Here is a 19,620-nt window from a genome sequence, read left to right on the forward strand (position 1 = left end):
TATTTTTAGAAATTAACTCCCTTTTGGGGTTAAAACGGGGGATGGTAGGCTGACTCACTCATCGCGAAATCTCCGAAACTATAATAGCTACAAACTTGAAACTTGGCAGGAAGGCTCCTTATAGGGCGTAGACATCCGCTAAGAACGGATTTTACAAAATTCGACCCTTAAAGGGGTTAAACGGGGGTTGAAAGTTTGTGTGAAAGTCCCATGTTTTTGAAGTAAGAGACTTGAAATTTAAAATGTATGCCTTATAGATGATGAGAAGGTGTCCAAATAATGTGTCTTTAGAAATCAACTCCCTTTTGGGGTTCAAACGGGGGATGGTAGGTTTACTCACTCATCACGAAATCTCCGAAACTATATCACCTACAAACTTGAAATTTGGCAAATAGGCTCCTTTTAGGGAGTAAGCATTCGCTAAGAATGGGTTTTACGAAATTCGATCCCTAAAGGGGTAAAAAGGGGGTTGGAAGTTTGTATGAAAGTCCTATGTTTTTGAAGTAAGAGACTTGAAATTTAAAATGTACGCTCTTTAGATAGTGAGAAGGTGTCCAAATAATATATCTTTAGAAGTAAACTCCTTATTGGGGTTAAAACGGGGAATGGTAGGTTGACTCCCTCATTACAAATCTCCGAAACTATAACAGCTAAAAACTTGAAATTTGGCAGGTAGGTTCCTTATAGGGCGTAAACATCCGCTAAGAGCTGATTTTATGAAACTCGACCCTTAAAGGGATAAAACGGGGGTCGGAAGTTTGTATGAAAGTAGTTTTTGAAGTAAGAGACTTGAAATTTAAAATATATGCTCTATAGATGGTGAGGAGGTGTCCAAATAATGCATCGTAATCTATATATATATAAGATAAGATATAAGATATAAGATATTATGGGGACTGAGTCGCCCTCGTCCGTAGGTGTATACCCCGTTGCGAAACCCTACACGTGGTCCCCGGGTGGTGCTAATCAGGTGACATACTGGTGGTAGGCTCTGGCCGACGGCTCGCGACCACCCACTGAACAAAGTCGTACCGTCAAGCGGTTTCGTGTTTCGGTACGTTGATCAGTGTAGCCGACTGAGAAGTTGGGTCGAAATAGTTGTTCTGCGCGAATTGACCGGACTGACTTGCACTGGTGCCGCTGCGCTGTGGTGATTGGAATTGGAGGGTAGCGGGATCCGAGGCACGGTGCACCGCTGGCCGACCGCAGGTAGTTGGGGGCCCAATTAATGTGCTAGCCACACACGAAAGGCTGCCCCGCCAACTGTCGAAAAATCCCGGGATGCGCCATCGTGCCGGTTGGCGACCGGACGAGAGGGCCCGGTGGACATCTCCGGGGGGGCTCGGGCGTCCCCGCAGTCTCCAGTCCAATCCCCTTTCCGGCGCGGTGATCCGGTGGTAGTCTGGGGGTTAGTTGCGTGGAGCCTCATTTCACTGCCTTCTTCTCGCCTTCCTTCACTCGTTTTTATATGGCTAAGAGGTACAAAAACAAGGCAGCACAGCGGTTGCACTCCCTCTCACTATCAGTGCACCTCTCCAACATTCGAGGTTTGCACTCCAATCTCGTTGCAGTCCACCACCATCTCGAGACTGAGAAACCGGCCCTATTGTTCCTCTCGGAGACGCAGATCGGCAGTCCGTCTGACACGGCATACTTATGTTACCCGGGATATACCTTGGAGCATAATTTTAAACCACGCGCGGGCGTTTGCTTATATACCCGCGACGACATATGCTGCCGGCGTCTCCGTAATCTTGAAGACCCCAACTTCTCCAACTTATGGGTTTTGGTGGATACAGGAGTGGCGAAAATTCTTTACGTCTGTGTTTACCGTTCACACAGCGGAGATGTGGAGACAACCAGGCTTATACAACACCTTAGTGAGGCGGCTGACGCGGCTCAGCAGCGGTATCCTACTGCTCAATTGGTAATGCTGGGAGACTTTAACGCCCACCATCAAGTGTGGCTATTCCCATACCAGCACACTGACCACGCTGGTAGAGAGATTCGTAACCTCGCTTCAACGCTCAATCTCACCCAGCTAGTCCGAGAAGCAACTAGGGTACCCGATGTTGACTCGCATATTGCCAACTGTTTGGACCTACTGCTGACAACAGATCCTGACCGCTATTCGGTTTCGGTCTCATCGCCTTTAGGCAGCTCCGACCACTGTCTGGTGAAGTCTGTATCCGTTTATTCGCCGCCCTTTCCCTGCCCCAAAGGCACCCGGCGAATATGGCGATACAAGTCAGCAGATTGGGATGAGATGCGTTCTTTCTTTGCATCGTACCCGTGGCGGCAGATTTGCTTCTCCTCTGATGATCCTTCATCATGTGCGAATGCTGTGGCTGATGTGCTGCGTCAGGGAATGGAGTATTACATTCCATTCACTGACGCTTCAGCCTCCGTGGCAGCTCGACCCTGGTTCAACTCTGACTGTTCTCGTGCTGAAGCAGAAAAGAACACTGCTTACCTGGCCTGGGTCGATGCTCGTAACCACAAGACAACAGACGTGAGCCAGAGGAAGAAAGCCTATAATAGAGCTGCCAAGTCCTGCAAGAAGGCTCTCCGGAAGGCTCGATTTGACCACATTGGCAGAATTGGGACTAGGCTTTCGTCATACCCACCTGGTAGTAAGGCCTTTTGGTCCCTGGCTAAGTCGGTTGAGTCGAACTTCTGTCGCCCCTCACTACCTCCACTGCTAAAACCCGATGGATCACTAGCCCACACCGCAGAGGAGAAGGCAAACCTATTTGCAAAAATCTTTGCGGAATCCTCATGTTTAGACTCAGGCAGCGCCACACCTCCAATTTCTTCGATTCGATGCGAGACGTCCATGTCTGAAGTCCGAATTCGTCAAAAAGAGGTCCTTAAAACCTTGCGCAATCTGGACGTGAATAAAGCTAGTGGTCCTGACGGAATACCTGCCATAGTACTCAAAACTTGCGCACCTGAGTTGTCTCCAATCCTGACACGTCTGTTTCGTCTCTCTCTAGCGACAGGACAAGTGCCGAAAGCCTGGAAGCAAGCTAACGTGCAGCCTGTGCCCAAAAAGGGCAGTCGAGCTGACCCTGTCAATTACAGACCAATTTCCATAACGTCCATACTCTGTAAGAGTATGGAACGTATACTGAATAATCGGCTTCTGGCACACCTTGAGGAGAACGATCTTCTTAGCGACCGACAGTTCGGTTTTCGTCGCAAGCGGTCCACTGGTGATCTTCTCGCGTATGCCACACACATTTGGAGTGAGGCTATCGAGAAACACGGGGAAGCCATAGCGGTCTCGCTCGACATCTCGAAGGCATTTGACAGGGTCTGGCACGATGGCCTTATTAGCAAACTTCCCTCATACGGCCTACCCGCTTCTCTCTGTGTTTGGATATCTGACTTCCTGAGGGATCGATCAATTCGCGTGGTTATAGACGGTTGCGAGTCCGATCGTTTGGTCATCAATGCCGGGGTCCCTCAGGGGTCTGTACTCTCGGCAACGCTATTCTTGCTGCACATCAACGACCTGCTCAAACCCGGGACCTTTGGGTATGCAGATGACAGCACCGTTGTCGAGCGTTACATGTCCGACGCACGAGCGAGTGGGTCTGAGATCCAGTCGCTGAGGGAAGCCATGATTCAGCGTCTGAACTTGTCCCTTAAAGCCGTCTCTGATTGGGGTGACGCAAATCTGGTCAAGTTCAACGCCTCTAAGACCCAGGCGTGTCTCTTCTCGGCAAAACGGAGTCCTTTCCAACTGACTCCCTCTTTCCGAGGTGTGCCCGTGCCCATATCCGGCCACCTGGAGCTTCTTGGCGTTACTCTAACATCCACCCTCAATTTTGGCTCGTACATAGAGGCAAAAGCTCAAACAGCTGCCAAAAAACTGGGCGTCCTCTCGAAGGTGAGACAGTACTTCACTCCGGAACAGCTTCTGAATTTATATCAAGCACAAGTTCGATCATGCATGGAGTACTGCTCTCATCTTTGGGATGGCTCAGCCAAGTACCAGCTGGAGCTTCTTGAATCAATTGAGAGACGAGCCAGGAGGCTCATCGGTGACGATGCACTGGTCGCCACAAAGCTGCAAAGCTTACATCATCGGCGTAGGGTGGCCGGCCTGTCGGTTTTTTATCGGATACACTTCGGAGAGTGTGCGCAAGAACTCCATGACCTGATTCCGCCCTCCCCCTTCCATCATCGTACAACCAGACGCTCTGCGTTACGTCACCCTTATATGGTTGACATTCCCCCTATACGCACTAAGCGATTCGCTAGTACATTCTTGATCCGTACGGCCAAAGAATGGAACTCTCTACCAGCGTCTGTGTTTCCTGAAAGCTATGACCTGGGGATCTTTAAGTCGCGAGTGAATAGGTTACTTCTAGGTAAGCGTGCTCCATCTTAGACCGCATTTTCACTTATCATCAGGTGAAATAGCGGTCAAACGCCAGCCTATCTATGCATAAAAAAAAAAAAAAAAAAAAAAAAAGAGAAAGGTCACTGACTCACTCATCACGAGAACTCAAAAACCGCTGGATGGTCTATCCATCCAGGTTGGACAAAGATAAAGTTTGGCAGGGATATAGATTATAGTTAGCAGACGTCCGCTAAGAACGGATTTTACGATATTCCGTCGCTAAGGGGGTTTAATTGGGGTTGATAGTTTGTATGAAACATATACAGCAGTTCGCCTGATAGGTTATTTATCCTGCAGCCTGAAAATAAAACTAAAAATGTGGTGTATAGAGAGGTTTTATAAAAATAACTATTAAATTATACTAAATTGTGCCTTTTAAAAAGTTACTCAGTTTGATAAGCATTTCAAGTGACTGAAATAAAAAAATAATTTGCGTTAAACATCTTAATAGTAATACATATCTTCATAACCACGAGGACGTAATCGCGAGACACAGTTAGTGTATTATAAACAAAGTCCCCAAAAGTGTATGTGATCGATTCGCTCAAAATTTACTGAACGGATTTTCATGCGGTTTCACCATTGTAGAGGGCTCCACCATTGGCAAGAGGAAGGTTTACGGAACGGCTAAGCCGATTTTGATGAGAGTTTCACTGGAAGTTTGCCGGCAAAACTTTGTGACACACTAATTTCAACGCGGGCGAAGCCGCGGGCACAGCTAGTACCTTTATATTTGTATACTAGTAAGTAAAATTATTTATTAATTTTTATGAAAATTTTGAAAATTGAGAATACATATTTAAAAAAATCCGTTACATTAACAAAAATTACAATATTCAACCTATAAAATTAGTCTCTTTTACACTCTGCATTATTGAAAGAAAAAAACAATACAATGTTATTACAGCGATACAAATTTAAATTTAATACAAATATAATAAAACGGAAGTATTTCTTTATTGCATGCTGTGTGGTTACGGAATCAAAGAATATAGCCATTCCCTCTTCCCGTGGGTGTCGTAAGAGGCGACTAAGGGATAACGTAGTTCCACTACCACCTTGGAACTTAAAAATCCGACCGATGGCGGGATCACCATCTAACTGGCTTTGAAATACACAGGCCGAATACGGGCAGCAGCGTTGGTGCGATAAAGCCAGCCCTGCGGTCACCAACCCGCCTGCCCAGCGTGGTGACTATGGGCACCACACATGAACTTGTGGAGGCCTATGTCCAGTAGTGGACTGCGAAAGGCTGCTATGATGATGATGGTGATGATTTCTTTATTACTGACTGTATGATTTGGATTTCTTAATTTGTTTTCGTCATAAATACAAAATAAATAATTAGATATAGGTAATAAAAGAACAAGGCCATCGAATAAGTTACCAGTTAATAAATAAATCATATGAAACTATAGAACATGTCTTATCTTTTCATAAAGTTAATCGTTTGTATTTAATATCAGCCAACAAATAACTTAGTCACCTAACAACAATTATAGGCTTATATCTCTAATCTAACTAATATTAAGTTTTGATAAGTGTTATATAACGTAAATAGCTCCAAAAGTTAAACATCGACGTTTACAATGACGTGATCTACCTATTAAAGGCTTATTTGTCTTAATTTTGTTGGCTGTTACCTAAAATACAGAAATTTATTTACATGCCGAGGAACAGATGGCCATGTGTATATTTATTTAAAATACACATGTCGGCACTTGCGCTGTCGTAGGCAATTAGTAATGAATTTATAAACAACAGATGCACCGGTCACGTTACCTAACACATCGTTCGATACTTACCTACCTTCACTCATTCGAGTTATTCTGACGTGTATAAAACGACCGGTGCAACCGCGGCTAAGGCAGTCTTGGTTCTTGGGGTCGCCGGCCGACACGACACGACCCCACACGTCTGAGGGGTGGCCTTGTTGTGAACGAGGCCACCCCACCATTATGCCGGGGTCTGGAGGCTTTGTCCGGGCCTACCGCCGGGGTGAGGTGGCGAATGCTAGCGCGACCCCATTCCGCCCCACCCAGGCGGATAACTGCTCACACGTGGTGGTTTTTTTAGTCAGTAGGAGTCTGACATAGCCCCCTGGCGCCTTCGCGCTGAATTCATGAATCCATGAAGGATTTTCCCCACGTAAAAAAAAGTCTTGGCTCTACCTTGGCACGATGCACTTTTTCTATCCCGCTAGTAGCTTAACCTAGACTCTTTCAATAATTAATTTGTGCAAACGAATTAATTGTTACATATTATATTACGATCTATAATTTAGCTAGACAGGGCGGGTATTTCGAGCAGTGAAGGTTAGCGTTGATGTACATCTCTCCTTAAACCTACACCTAGGTCGCAAGTCTTAGGAACTGCTCTGAGTTTCTCCCTCTGCCATACAATGGACTCGGCACCCGCACGGTGTATCCATTGAATGCTAAGAATTTAGTCTCAACCCCGTTAACTAGTATTACCTTACATTGTAATTAACCAATTTGACCTACCTTTTTCCTACATGCACATTAAATAACATAAACAACAAAACATTATATTATTATAAATATTTTTGTTTTCTTACAACTGGTCATACTCGTAATTCATTACAAAAACAATCTATATTCATATAGAGTATGACTTACTCATAATATAATATGCACAAAAGTTATTATTAAGTCAATATAAAAGCGTTCAGAGTCCATGACGCCCGAAAACTATAAATGTAAGCCACACGGTCTAACCCAAACATTAATAGGTAGTTAATTCTGCAAAATGTAATGTACACTTAAATCGTGTGTACAATAAAATGAAGCCTTATCGAATAAAACGCGGAGCTCTACTTTACGCATGACCATGTAACAAAGACTTGACCTTACAATCAGCTTCGGCTCTAGTCCATGTATCGCCCATATATAATAAATGCCCTGTAGAGAGAGAAACTCACCCGTAAAACTTTTGGTAAAGCCACCCCTGCTTACAGTGTAATATTTCATCCAAGGCTACATATGTTGGTGCACAGGTTGAGGACGGGATGGAGCGCAGCCCGGAGCGAGCCTCCGCTGTCGAAGAGTGAGCGAGAGGCAATAGCAGCCGTTGTCAAGCGAGCTGAAAAAGTAGATGAAGTAGAAGCTCGACGAGTCGGCCGACTGGTCGCTAGACTTGAAGGTATGTAAAAAAAAATTGCATTGATGTCAACATCAATTCACATATTTTTTTGGGTCTGATGTGAATTAACTCGCATTATGCAATTTTAATTGTTCAGTGACTTTTTTTTGTAAATTAGTAGTTTTTGAATTATTGTAATTTTTTGTTTAACAAATGTTGGGTTGATCTTATCAAAGACTAGGTGTAACTGTATACATTCAAGGATAAAGTTTTTAACACTTTGAATAACATCTCTTCTCCATGTGGAACCACACTGAACTGCACTGATAAAAAAGTGTGCTAGCTAGTAATATATACTAAAATCATGTCAAGTATCATTTAAACCCATGCAGTAGTTTCAACGTGAAAAACAAAAACTATAAAATTTTGCTTTAATATTTTGATGAACTCTTACAGAATTTCTGAATAAAGTTTTAGTATATATCGATATTAAATTTAGAATATTGTTAACAAACTCCTTTTCAATCACGAGAGGAATTGAAGCTTAAAATGAACTACAAACTTGCAACTAATTTATTTAAACAGTACGGCTAACACTACAGTTAGGATTTAGTTGTGGGTACTTACGTTATATTTATTTATATTGAATTCATGGGTGTTATGAGTAGTAGATTTAGATAATAGTCATTTCAGATACGATTACGAAAACGGATGTAAAACTTTTTATGGATATTTTTTTTAATTCGGATATCCGATAGTTTAAGTTACAGTTACGAAGCTCCGTAACATACCTAATTTGATGATCTTTATATTGCGAGCTAACACGAATACTAGGATCAAACGCTATCAGGTTTCATGCGTAACCGGACATTCCATAGAACCAAACGTAGCTGTATCTCAACCCTTTTCATGGGCGTATAAATCAATTAGTCAATTACTAGCTTCAGGATATCGTGAGCAAAGTGGGCGTCATAATACGCTACGCTTGTACTACCTCGTACTCAGTTTGTTAGATAATAATTAATCCTTTTATTTCAATTGAAAATGAATGAATGACTTGACGAAAAATTGTAAAACGGTTAGAAGTTTTTTTTTACTAACTTTACATTTGGTAAATATAGAATTGCAGGAATAGTAATTTGTATAGTTTATTTATTTTACGCATAAGTACAACTGTGAGGTACTCCTGGCTACTAACATACCGATTTGTCTGTACTGAGCATAAAACTACTCGTGACATGGTGGGGTAGATGGATGATTTTGTATTAACAAAACGGTACTAAATATATGTCACATGTTTTTATTAAAATATATTTTAAAAATCATATGAAACGAAGTTATTCGCGAGCAAAATCATCACTTATCAGTAATAAAGAGCATTGTAAATCACAATGTCTAGAACTAATCTTTTTTAAAAAAAATTTATGTCAGTATTTGGTATCCAGATGTCACATTTAAAGGTTTATCAAACACATTCTACCGATTTTATCAGTGTGCAAATATTAGTTAAATGAAGAATTTTATGTCTTAATTAAAACAACAATAAAAAAAACATTAATTTAAATTTGGTTCCAGGTATTTTGGTATAATAGCAAGCGTATAAAATTGTAAGTAAAAACTATTGTCAATCGAGTCAATAATAAAAAATAACATAAAATTAATAATGAAGTCTAATATCATAAATTAAATTATTTGTGAAATACCAATAAAAAAATTACATTTTAAATTATACACTGTCAAACAAATCAAATAAATCATGTCAACAGTAAAATATGAATAGTAATGAATAAATCCATGTCGGTCATTCAAGTGGTCATTATTAATGTTATAATATAATTTCTTTAATAGAAAGTTATTAACACAGCGAGGTTTGTAAGTAATTAAATATGTATACAGTTAAAGGTCCTCTTTATTTAGGGATACAATGAGTGCGGGGTATCCGGGCGTAAGGTTCTAATGGAGTATCATGGGAGTGCGCGACCCTGACCGCCTTCTGGAAAGTTCTTTTGAATCGTAAACTACTAGTTCTAAAAGTGACTTAACGGATATTAACTTTTAATGTTTTAATTTCGACTAGCCCGTTGGCGCAGTTTGCAGTGTCCCTGTTTTCTGCTCCGGGGGTTGTCGGCTTTATTCCAACCTCGAGTCTGGGTGTTATGTATATATTATTTATATGTACGTTTATCGAAAATAAAATATGTAGCTATATACCAGTCGGCTATTACCTATAACACAAGCATTAAGTTGCTTACTTTAGGAACAGATGACTGCGTGTGTATGTTGTAAATATTAATTAATTAATTAATTAATTAATTTAGTCTGTGAAAATAATATTTTAAGGCGTATACAAAAAGTGATAAATGAAATTAATCCAGTTCGAATAAAATGCGTAACTAATCGTTTGATACATAAATAAATCTTCCATACTAATTACATAATATGCATTACCATACCATTATTATTGTTAAAGCTATCCTGTTTTTGTTTTCTAGTAGAAAGCGTTGTAGCTATAGTCCTAGTAGAACTATAAAGTAATACAAGACTAAACGTAATAAAAAATATCATTTGAATGTTGTTTTGTATCTTATATACTTTATATCTTATAAATGCTATTATAACATTTATAATAGTATTTATCTAATGGTACACGTAATCGAAGCAATTACTTGCGATATTATAAAATTAGCTTGCATTTGTTATATACAACATATGTACCTTTATAAGTAAATAAATAAACGCTTCACATTCATCGGCCCCCAGTAGGATTTACTCCTTTGTCCGGAGGTCCAGAAACGCACAATACACAAGCACAAACGGCCAGACCACGACAAACATCTATATGGCTAATACAAATATTTGTCGTAAGTGGGGATCGAACCCGCGACCGCTAGCGCAACAGCCAGAGCTGTGACCGCTTCAGCAACACATCGTGTAAGCCTTTAGTTACAATAGCATAAAAATATTCATAATAATTTTAAAGCTAGTTAGAGACGTTACGTTACGTTCAATGTCGTGTTAGAACTTTAAATTACTTTTTTTGTTTTTTGGATGTGGTAACAGAATTTAAGACGGTGTTTTAAATATGCCAAACAACTGATGCGGAATAATTCACGCGACTTGAGTGAAAGCGACAGCATTAACTTGTCTATGTAGGTAAATACGTATTTGCGTAGCGTTGCAATGCAAGGCGATACGTAGCATTACGTAGCTATGCGTAGCGTAGCGTTACGTAGGATTGCGATGCGTAGCTTTGCATTCTATGCCATATTTTTGCCAAAGATCGATGTCTAGTGTATTAGGTTAACACTTGTACTCTCATGACACCAATATTAACTAAACATAAAATCATAGACTCACTCTGACATTGGCAAATCCTCACGGAAGCCATTATACAAGAAGAAGAAGAAGAAGGTCGATGACGACATTCAATTATTTATTATTGATCTTCGAACATGGTCAACAAGGTCGTTGAACGTAGATTTATAAAAACTTTTTCTATTCCATAATAAACTTATATTATCTGTGGCACGCGGTTTTACCCCGGTAATTCTATGAAAATAGTCTAAAGTCTTCCTCGGCAAATGAGCTATCGAACTCAAAAAGTATTATTTTTTAAGTTCGACAGCTCATCAATTGTCATTCAAAATTCAATTCAATTCGATCCATTAGTTTCTGAAATTAGCGCCTTTAAACAAACGTTCGTATTTATTGTCAATACATATTTATAGTCTAAAAAGTCTGCGTTAAGAAAATAGTAACTTATCATTGCTAGTTCGCTCAGCTAAGCTCCTTGACCACTTACATAGTAATTAACTAAAAGGGCGTGTTCAAATTGACCAATTAAATTAAAACAAATTAGAGAACGCAAGTTCATAAATTAAAAAAAAAAGTATTTCGTATAACAACTTTTTAACAAATAAAATATTGGAGAAACGGAAAACATATTTGTACAGAATTCAAAAAAAGAAATAATTTAATATCGACCATTGTACGCTGCACATGTTTAGGTACATATTGAATATCGTAATATATCACATGTATATGCATACATAATTATCAATTTTATATGAAACTTTACATACGTATACATATCGTTTATTTAATTCATTTTTGATTGATTCAGCTCAACATAACATCTCACTGCTGGGCATAGGACACATTCTCCATGTAGCTGTATCGTAACTTAATCCACCACTGCGTATTGGTGATATATTCCCACGCTATACCGTATTTTGTTGAATTAGAGTAGAATACGAGTATATTATGTGAATAAGCAACCTGATATCCTCGTAGCTTTCAATTAGTTGCCCGGACTATAATTTTCTAAGTCTGGCTGAAAGTACAATTTGACACACGGGTGCGATACTTTGATTACACTGAAATAAAACATAGTTCAAAAATCAGCAAGTTGTTTTAAAAAACTTTTCTTGAAATTTTACTGTGTGTAAAAATGAATACTTACAACTATCTTTCAAAGTTTAAACATTTATTAAATGTCTGATTACTCAATCAACCATGCAATAATTTATTTATTTATTTAACAATTTATGTACATTAGGATAGCAATAAGAAATAGCTCTTATAAACAATGCTGGTACAAAGGCACTACTTATCCCATGATGGAATCTCTTCCAGTAGTCCTGCCATAGGAAAATTAAAAAACAGTCGTAAAATTAGCGTGTACAATCTCAACATAGTGAGAATAAAAATTTCATAAATAATATGAGTGTTATGGACCTTTATCTGCTAACCCGTATTGGCGGTTTAAGCCAACAGTGGGGTATACACAGGCTCTAATTCGGTTCACGGTTCAGTTCCCATGGTAGAGTAGAAAGCAGAAAATCTGAATTAATTAAATTAAAGTAATGATAACATGTTAGAACTTGTTGACGCCGGATAGTGTCCACGGTCTTGTGATAGAATAGAAATTGTCGTAAATCATACAACTCCGTAACTAAGAAAACTTAAGTTAATTTGAAAGTGTCATAGGTTGACTGATGTCTAAGTATTCGTTGATTTAGGAGTTACGAAATTAAATTTGTCTGCTCTATCTTGATTCAGCTTGGAAATAGTCGTAATCCCGTATTGTGATCTTACGTGAAAGTAAAATGTGTACTTTACGAATTACGCAACTATACTATTTGTTACTACACAATTTGTACAATAATTAGTTCGAGTTGAGCTTTGTATTAAATAACTTGAACAAACAGTATTATCTCGAGACATGTGGATAATAAATAAAAGACGATTCAGCTTAGGCGATAAAATGTCTGCGCTTATATACAAACTAGCAACCCGCCCCGGTTTCGTACGGGTGCAATGCTAAATATAAAATGAAATAAATCACTACATAGTATTAAAAAAGTCGCTTTCTCTGTCCCTATATCCCTATCTTCCTATGTCCCTATGTCCCTATGTATGCTTAAATCTTTAAAATTACGCAACTGATTTTGATGCGGTTTTTTTAAATAGATAGAGTGATTAAAGAGGAAGGTTTATATGTATAATAACATCCATTACGCTTCAGCCTGTAATATCCCACTACATAGGCCTCTTTCCCCATGTAGGAAAAGGATCAGAGCTTAACCCACCACGCTGCTCCATACAAATGTTTGTCATGTGCGGGGATTGAACCCGCAACCGCCAGCGCAACAGGCACAATCCATAGCTGTAACCGTTGCGCCAACGCGGCGTCAACATCTATTAAATAGTGGAGAAATACTGTTATTTTTGAGGTTTCTAATGTGATGTCGTATATAATTAAATTTTTTCCGCTTACATTTCAAACGCAGGCTGAACCCTACGAGATTTATCAAAATAATGTACCTACTAAGTATTGTACGCATTGAAAAGGTCTACAGAAAACTCCGCTATGGTATATATCTATCCCTTATGGATATCCCACAATAACATTTTTAACCGACTTCCAAAAAAGGAGGAGGTTCTCAATTCGACTGTTTTTTTTTTATGTATCTTACATCAGAACTTTTGACCGGGTAGACCGATTTCGACAAATTTTGTTTTAATCGAAAGGTGGTGTGTGCCAATTGGTCCCATTTAAATTTATTTGAGATCTAACAACTACTTTTCGAGTTATATCTAATAATGCGTTTTTACTTGACGCTTTTTTCGTCGACCTACGTTGTATTATACCGCATAACTTTCTACTGGATATACCGGTTTTGATAAATTTTTTTTGTTAGAAAGGGGATATCCCTAGTTTGGTACCATGGCAAGGAAACCAGGATCTGATGATGGGATCCCAGAGAAATCTAGGGAAACTCTCGAAAATCTGCAATAACTTTTTACTGGGTGTACCGATTTTGATAATTTTTAATTTAATCAAAATCTGATGTTTATCGTGTGGCCACATATAAATTTTATTGAGATCTGATAAATACTTTTTGAGTAATCTTTGATAACGCGTAGTTGCTTGACTATTTTTTCGTCGATCTACGTTGTATTACTTGTCGATGTAATTGAAGTCGGTTTTTTTTTTTCGTTTGCGAGCAAACACAATTATTTTGTCATTTACTTTTTACGACAAATCATGGCTAATTTTTGTAGCGATTTTAACCAATACAGCATTGATCCTTATCTTATTAAATACCTTAAATACATTGTTGATTTAATATAAATCTAAATGGCTTTTACAGCATATGATTTAAATGAATATTTTCGAAGATATTACAGATTTTCGCTTTACTGGAGTCTTGTTGAAAGAAAAAGTCATTCAGATGTACAGAAAGAGAAATATCAACTGAAATTATCAGGACCTTCCAAACCAGTTTTCATCTCTGAGAGTCTTACACCCAGGATGAAAAGGCTTTTCTTTCTTGCCCGTGACTTCGCTAAATTGAATCAATATTCACATTGTTGGATTTCAAATGGCAAGATATTATTAAGAAGGAAAGAAGGAGAAAAGTCTATAATTGTTAGAAATGAAGACGTTTTAACAGAACTAAAACCAAAACAGTGACTAGTAAATTCAAATATGTATAAATTTTGCTTTGATGGTGTTTTAGTTTTTTTAATCTTAATGCTCTATAACCTTATTTTTTTTATTAATTTTGTTTGTTTTAAAGTTATTTTTTTATTACTTCGTGTTACTTTCAGCTTTGCATGATATTTACAATTTTTTTACACTTACTCACTTATACTCATACACCTTATTTACCTAATTCTCACATAAACAATTACGTTACACTTAATATGTTGGTTCGTTTTACTAGTTTGAAGGTCGGGAATATATGTATAATCCCGGCCTTCTGTACTTGTGTTGCAAACGGAATCAAGTTATGATTGACGGAAATATTATTGAAGGTATCGAAAATATTTTAGTTTCTGGATCGCAACTCTGTTCTCCTGAACAGTGTAACCAATCTCTGACGAACGCTTTTGGATTAAAAATTATGCATGTTAATATACGTAGCATAGGCTGCAATTTTGACTCACTTCTAGTTTTGCTGATGAGGTTGGGTTATCAAATTGATATTTTAATTCTTTCCGAATGCTGGTTAAGTAAAACTCATACAATACCAGTTTTACCTGGTTTCCATTCATTTAGGTCAGGTTTCTCTAATCAGAATGACGGTGTTGTTGCATACGTTAGAGACATATTGGAATGTGAGGTTTCTGAGCCTGAGGTTAGCGATGCAAATTGTTTGATGATCAGGCTTTCGTCCACTCTTGCGGTGGTTGGTTTATATCGTTCTCCTTCCTTCCACGATATTAATTCTTTTTTAAATAGTTTGGACATGCTTTTGGCCTCATTAAACAAATTTAACACTTTAGTCGTTATTGGTGATTTAAACATTAATATTAGCAAGTCGCCTCTTGATCGACATGCAAAGGAGTATTTAAATCATTGCGCTATGCATGGGTTGCTACCGGCTCACTTGTTTCCAACAAGAAAAGATAACTGCCTGGACCATGTAATCATGCGAAGCAATAAGAATTCGGCTACATATGTAATGGATACCCCTTTTACCGATCATTGCCCCATACTAGTTTGCTGTGAAATGATTTCCAAAAATACTACGGCTTCACGTTCCATTTCCTATGTCGATGAATCAGCAACTCTGACTAAACTAAAAAAGACAGATTTTTCCTACATTTTAAACAGCACTGATCCAGAGGATGCGGCGAGGAGATTAGTACTGGCAATATCTTCTACTATACAGGACCATACTCGTATTATAACGCTCTCAGGCAGGAAGCGAATCATAAAACCCTGGATTACTCCTGGATTACTACGCTGCATACGACATCATGATAAATTATACAAAAAAACTAAAAGTAATCCAAATGACATGACTGCCAGAATAATCTATATTCGTTACAGAAACTTCTGCAATAATTTGTTGAAGAAAATAAAGACTGACTTCGAAACTAACGAATTCCGGAAGGCTGGCAAAGATGTTAGGAGAAATTGGGCTGTTATTAAAAAAGTCACCAATATATCTAACGAAAATACTAACACATCAAGTCCTCTCATAAAATCATCTAATGACCCGATCGAGTCAGTAAACAAGGTTAACGAATTCTTCGCAAGCATAGGTAAAAATTTCGCTTCTGCCACTGGTAGTTTGGAGAATAAGCCTCAGCTTTACCTACCTTACATTGCTTCAAGTTTGGCGTCAACTTCGATGGTCTTGAATGAGACTGATGACCTAGAAGTCACAACCATCATCAATGGTCTTAGGAGCCATTCTGCTGTAGGATGGGACGACATAACGACATCTTTACTTAAAAGCGCCGTGGACTTTCTCTGTCCTTCAATTACTAGGGTCTGTAATATCTGCTTGTCTCAAGGAATATTCCCCAAAGTCTTCAAAACCGCCATTGTTCACCCAATATTTAAAAAAGGTTGTAAAGAATCTGTAACCAATTATAGACCTATTTCTATTCTAAGTTCTCTATCAAAGATTCTTGAAAAACTTATTAATAAAAGACTCGTATCTTATTTAGAGAAATATAGCTTGCTTGCTTGTAACCAATATGGTTTTAGAGCTGGTAAATCTACAGAGGATGCGCTTATGACTTTGGTGGACGATGTGATTGGAAATATTGACGGTAAAAGGAGGACTCTGGGTATATTCCTGGACCTGTCTAAAGCGTTTGATACAGTTTCTCTTCCTTTTCTTCTTATTAAATTGGAAAAAATTGGCGTCAGGGGAGTTGCTCTAAACCTCCTGAAAAGCTATCTATCTGAAAGAACGCAAAAAGTTAAAATAAACAATGTCATCAGTGCTGAGGTGAATCTTACGTATGGAGTACCACAGGGTAGTATATTGGGTCCCACTCTTTTCTTGATATACGTAAATGACCTCTGTAATCTTAAAATACCAAACTGCAAAATTGTATCATATGCAGATGACACTGTTCTTCTCGTCCATGGTAAAAATTGGACTGAGACGCGTAAGCATAGCGAAATGGCTCTCACCATCGTGACGAGTTGGTTGTCTAACAACATCCTGACTTTAAATTTAGATAAGACTGTGTTTATGACATTTGGCTGCAAGCGCTCCTTACCCTCCAATTCCTTCTCTATAACCGCACATAAATGCTATCCCGGACATGGTATTTGCAGCTGTAGCAATATAACTCGCTCTTCCATTGTAAAATATCTAGGTGTACTCGTTGATGAAAATCTTACTTGGAAGAATCAGATACAAGCTATTGCCTCCCGGTTGCGTAAACTTACATACATCTTTAGACAGTTAAGATCAAGTGCTAGTTTCCAAATTATGAAGATGGTTTATTATGCCCTAGTGCAATCGTTACTTGCTTACTGCATACCGGTTTGGGGTGGTGAAACCAAAACAATCTTGCTTCAACTTGAAAGAGTGCAGAGATGTATCCTAAAGATTATGATTTCGAGACCTATCCGTTTTCCAACAACAGAACTGTACGAGATTTGTGGCGTATTAACAGTTCGACAGTTATTTGTCCTTTGCTCTGTTCTCCGTAAACACAAATTCACCCCATTTGATGAACGGTTTTTGTCGGGAAAACGGAGATGTGATAGAATATGTCCTGTTCAATTTTGTCACAGAGTCTCCTCATCTCGTCAGTATTATTACTTGAGTCCCATACTGTACAATAAAATTAATAAGCAATTAAATATTTACCCCCTAACTTATCGTGTATGTAAATCTAAATTGACAAACTGGTTATTGAAATTAAATTATAATCAGACGGAAAAACTTTTGGTCACTGTAACCTAGCTAGACATTTTTGGTGTTTTTATAGGTGAACGAAGTGAAACGTATCCACATATTCTAACAAACACATACGCACACACCTACGCACACACATACACACACAAACACACACACACACAAACATTTCGTACTTACAACACACGTCTCTAAATTCCACATCATTGCATCCCTTTTTATTATCTTTGTTTTATCATAGTTATTTTATTGTTGTTTGATCTTTATTATTCCTGGTTTCATTGTGTTTATGTTTATATTTTGTAACATTTGGTCATCTTTGTAATACGACGCTTTGTGAGGAGGGCGTTAATGACTGCGACACAGTTTTATACTAATGTATCTTAGGATAGAGTTCATTAGGATAGATATAGTTATTATCGTTACAAATAGTTTTTGTTATGTACCAAATATTTGAAATAAATAAATATAAATATTATTATTATTTAAAAATTGCGGAACGTAGCGCTTGCGGCGGTTCAGGCCGGCCGGGGCGGCAGAAGAGCGCGTCGGAGGCCGCGGTTCTCTCTATAGCACTTTGAATTTAGCAGCGGTCGCACGCGTTTATTATCGGAGCTCTATAGTGAGGAAAATAACAATAACTACATATTATAAAACAAATTCGCTTTCTCTGTCCCTATGTATGCTTAAATCTTTAAAACTACACAATGGATTTTGATGCGGTTTTATTTAATAGATAGAGTGATTGAAGAGGAAGGTATATGTATAATACATGCTTTATATAATAGAGGAACATTGATAGTTTTTGCAACTGTGCGAAGCCGGGGCGGGTCGCTAGTATAATATAAAATAAATGTAAATATATAATATATGCGCAAAAAATATGTCTATTTACGACATCACATTAGAAATCTCTGAAACTATCAGTGTTCCTCTATTATATTTTGCATGTTTTATACATATAAACCTTTCTCTGGAATCACTATATTTACTAAAGAAAACCGCATCAAAATCCGTTCCGTAGTTTAAAAGATCTAAGCATACAGACAGCGGGAAGCGACTTTGTTTTATACTATGTAGTTATACGTAAATCTATGTTAAAGGAATAATATTTAATAATTGAAATCTTGAGTTTTATCTGCAGCTTTTTACAAATCGATGTAAAAAAAATAAAACATGAGAATCTGGCGCAAACGCCAATGAATCGATAAATTCGAAACAAAAAAAAAATCCTTAAAAGGAAACAAGACAAAACAAAATTTCTAAACAATAGTTAAATATTCAGGATCAAAGCGTCGATTTTCTAAATTAGAACGTAATATTGCTACAAAATCTACAATATGATTTGTTAAACATAACTCTAATATAACTTGAAGACAATTAGCCGTAGGATGTTGATTTGGGATCATCGGTAAGTACTTCCATAGTTGTGGATTGCATTAAATTAGAGGAAATATTCCACTACAGGTCAAAATTGATAAATATTTATTTGTCTTCTTGGAATCGACCTAAAACAACTTTGTCTTGGAGGACACGTAATATTTGGTTCCGGTTGTTAAAATACGCGTAACAGGTGTATGTGTGGTTTCTGTCAGCACGGGAAATATTTTAATAAAAAGTTATAACAATGAAGTCGTCTCAGATTTTGTTTTATTTTCAGTCATTTATTCAGGACTTCCGAAAGTCCCAAACTGGCACGGATGATTTGGCGGTTCTCAATTCGATTGTAATTTTTATGTGTGTTACCTCATAACTTTTTAATTGAAAGCTAGTACTTGTCTTATATTATGACTACATTTTGAATTATCTCTAATAATGCGTTTATTTGTTTTGACTATTGCTTTGTCTACCTACATTGTATTACTATGTGACTGAAGTCGGTTTTTTATCCGACTTCAAAAAAGGAGGAGGTTACTCAATTCGACC

At 38.0% G+C, this 19,620-nt stretch overlaps 1 protein-coding gene across 1 annotated transcript in view; it reads left to right on the forward strand.

The window, feature by feature from the left end:
• Positions 1-19,620, forward strand: part of LOC123663392 (rabphilin-3A) — a 71,745-nt gene that overhangs the window by 22,821 nt on the left and 29,304 nt on the right. The window contains exon 2 of the mRNA XM_045598079.1: positions 7,428-7,573. Within this exon, the coding sequence (XP_045454035.1) occupies positions 7,428-7,573 (146 nt within the window). The remainder of the gene's footprint in view (positions 1-7,427; positions 7,574-19,620) is intronic.

Source organism: Melitaea cinxia, chromosome 20 (assembly GCF_905220565.1).
Source record: "Melitaea cinxia chromosome 20, ilMelCinx1.1, whole genome shotgun sequence".
Classification (NCBI taxonomy): Eukaryota; Metazoa; Arthropoda; class Insecta; order Lepidoptera; family Nymphalidae; genus Melitaea; species Melitaea cinxia.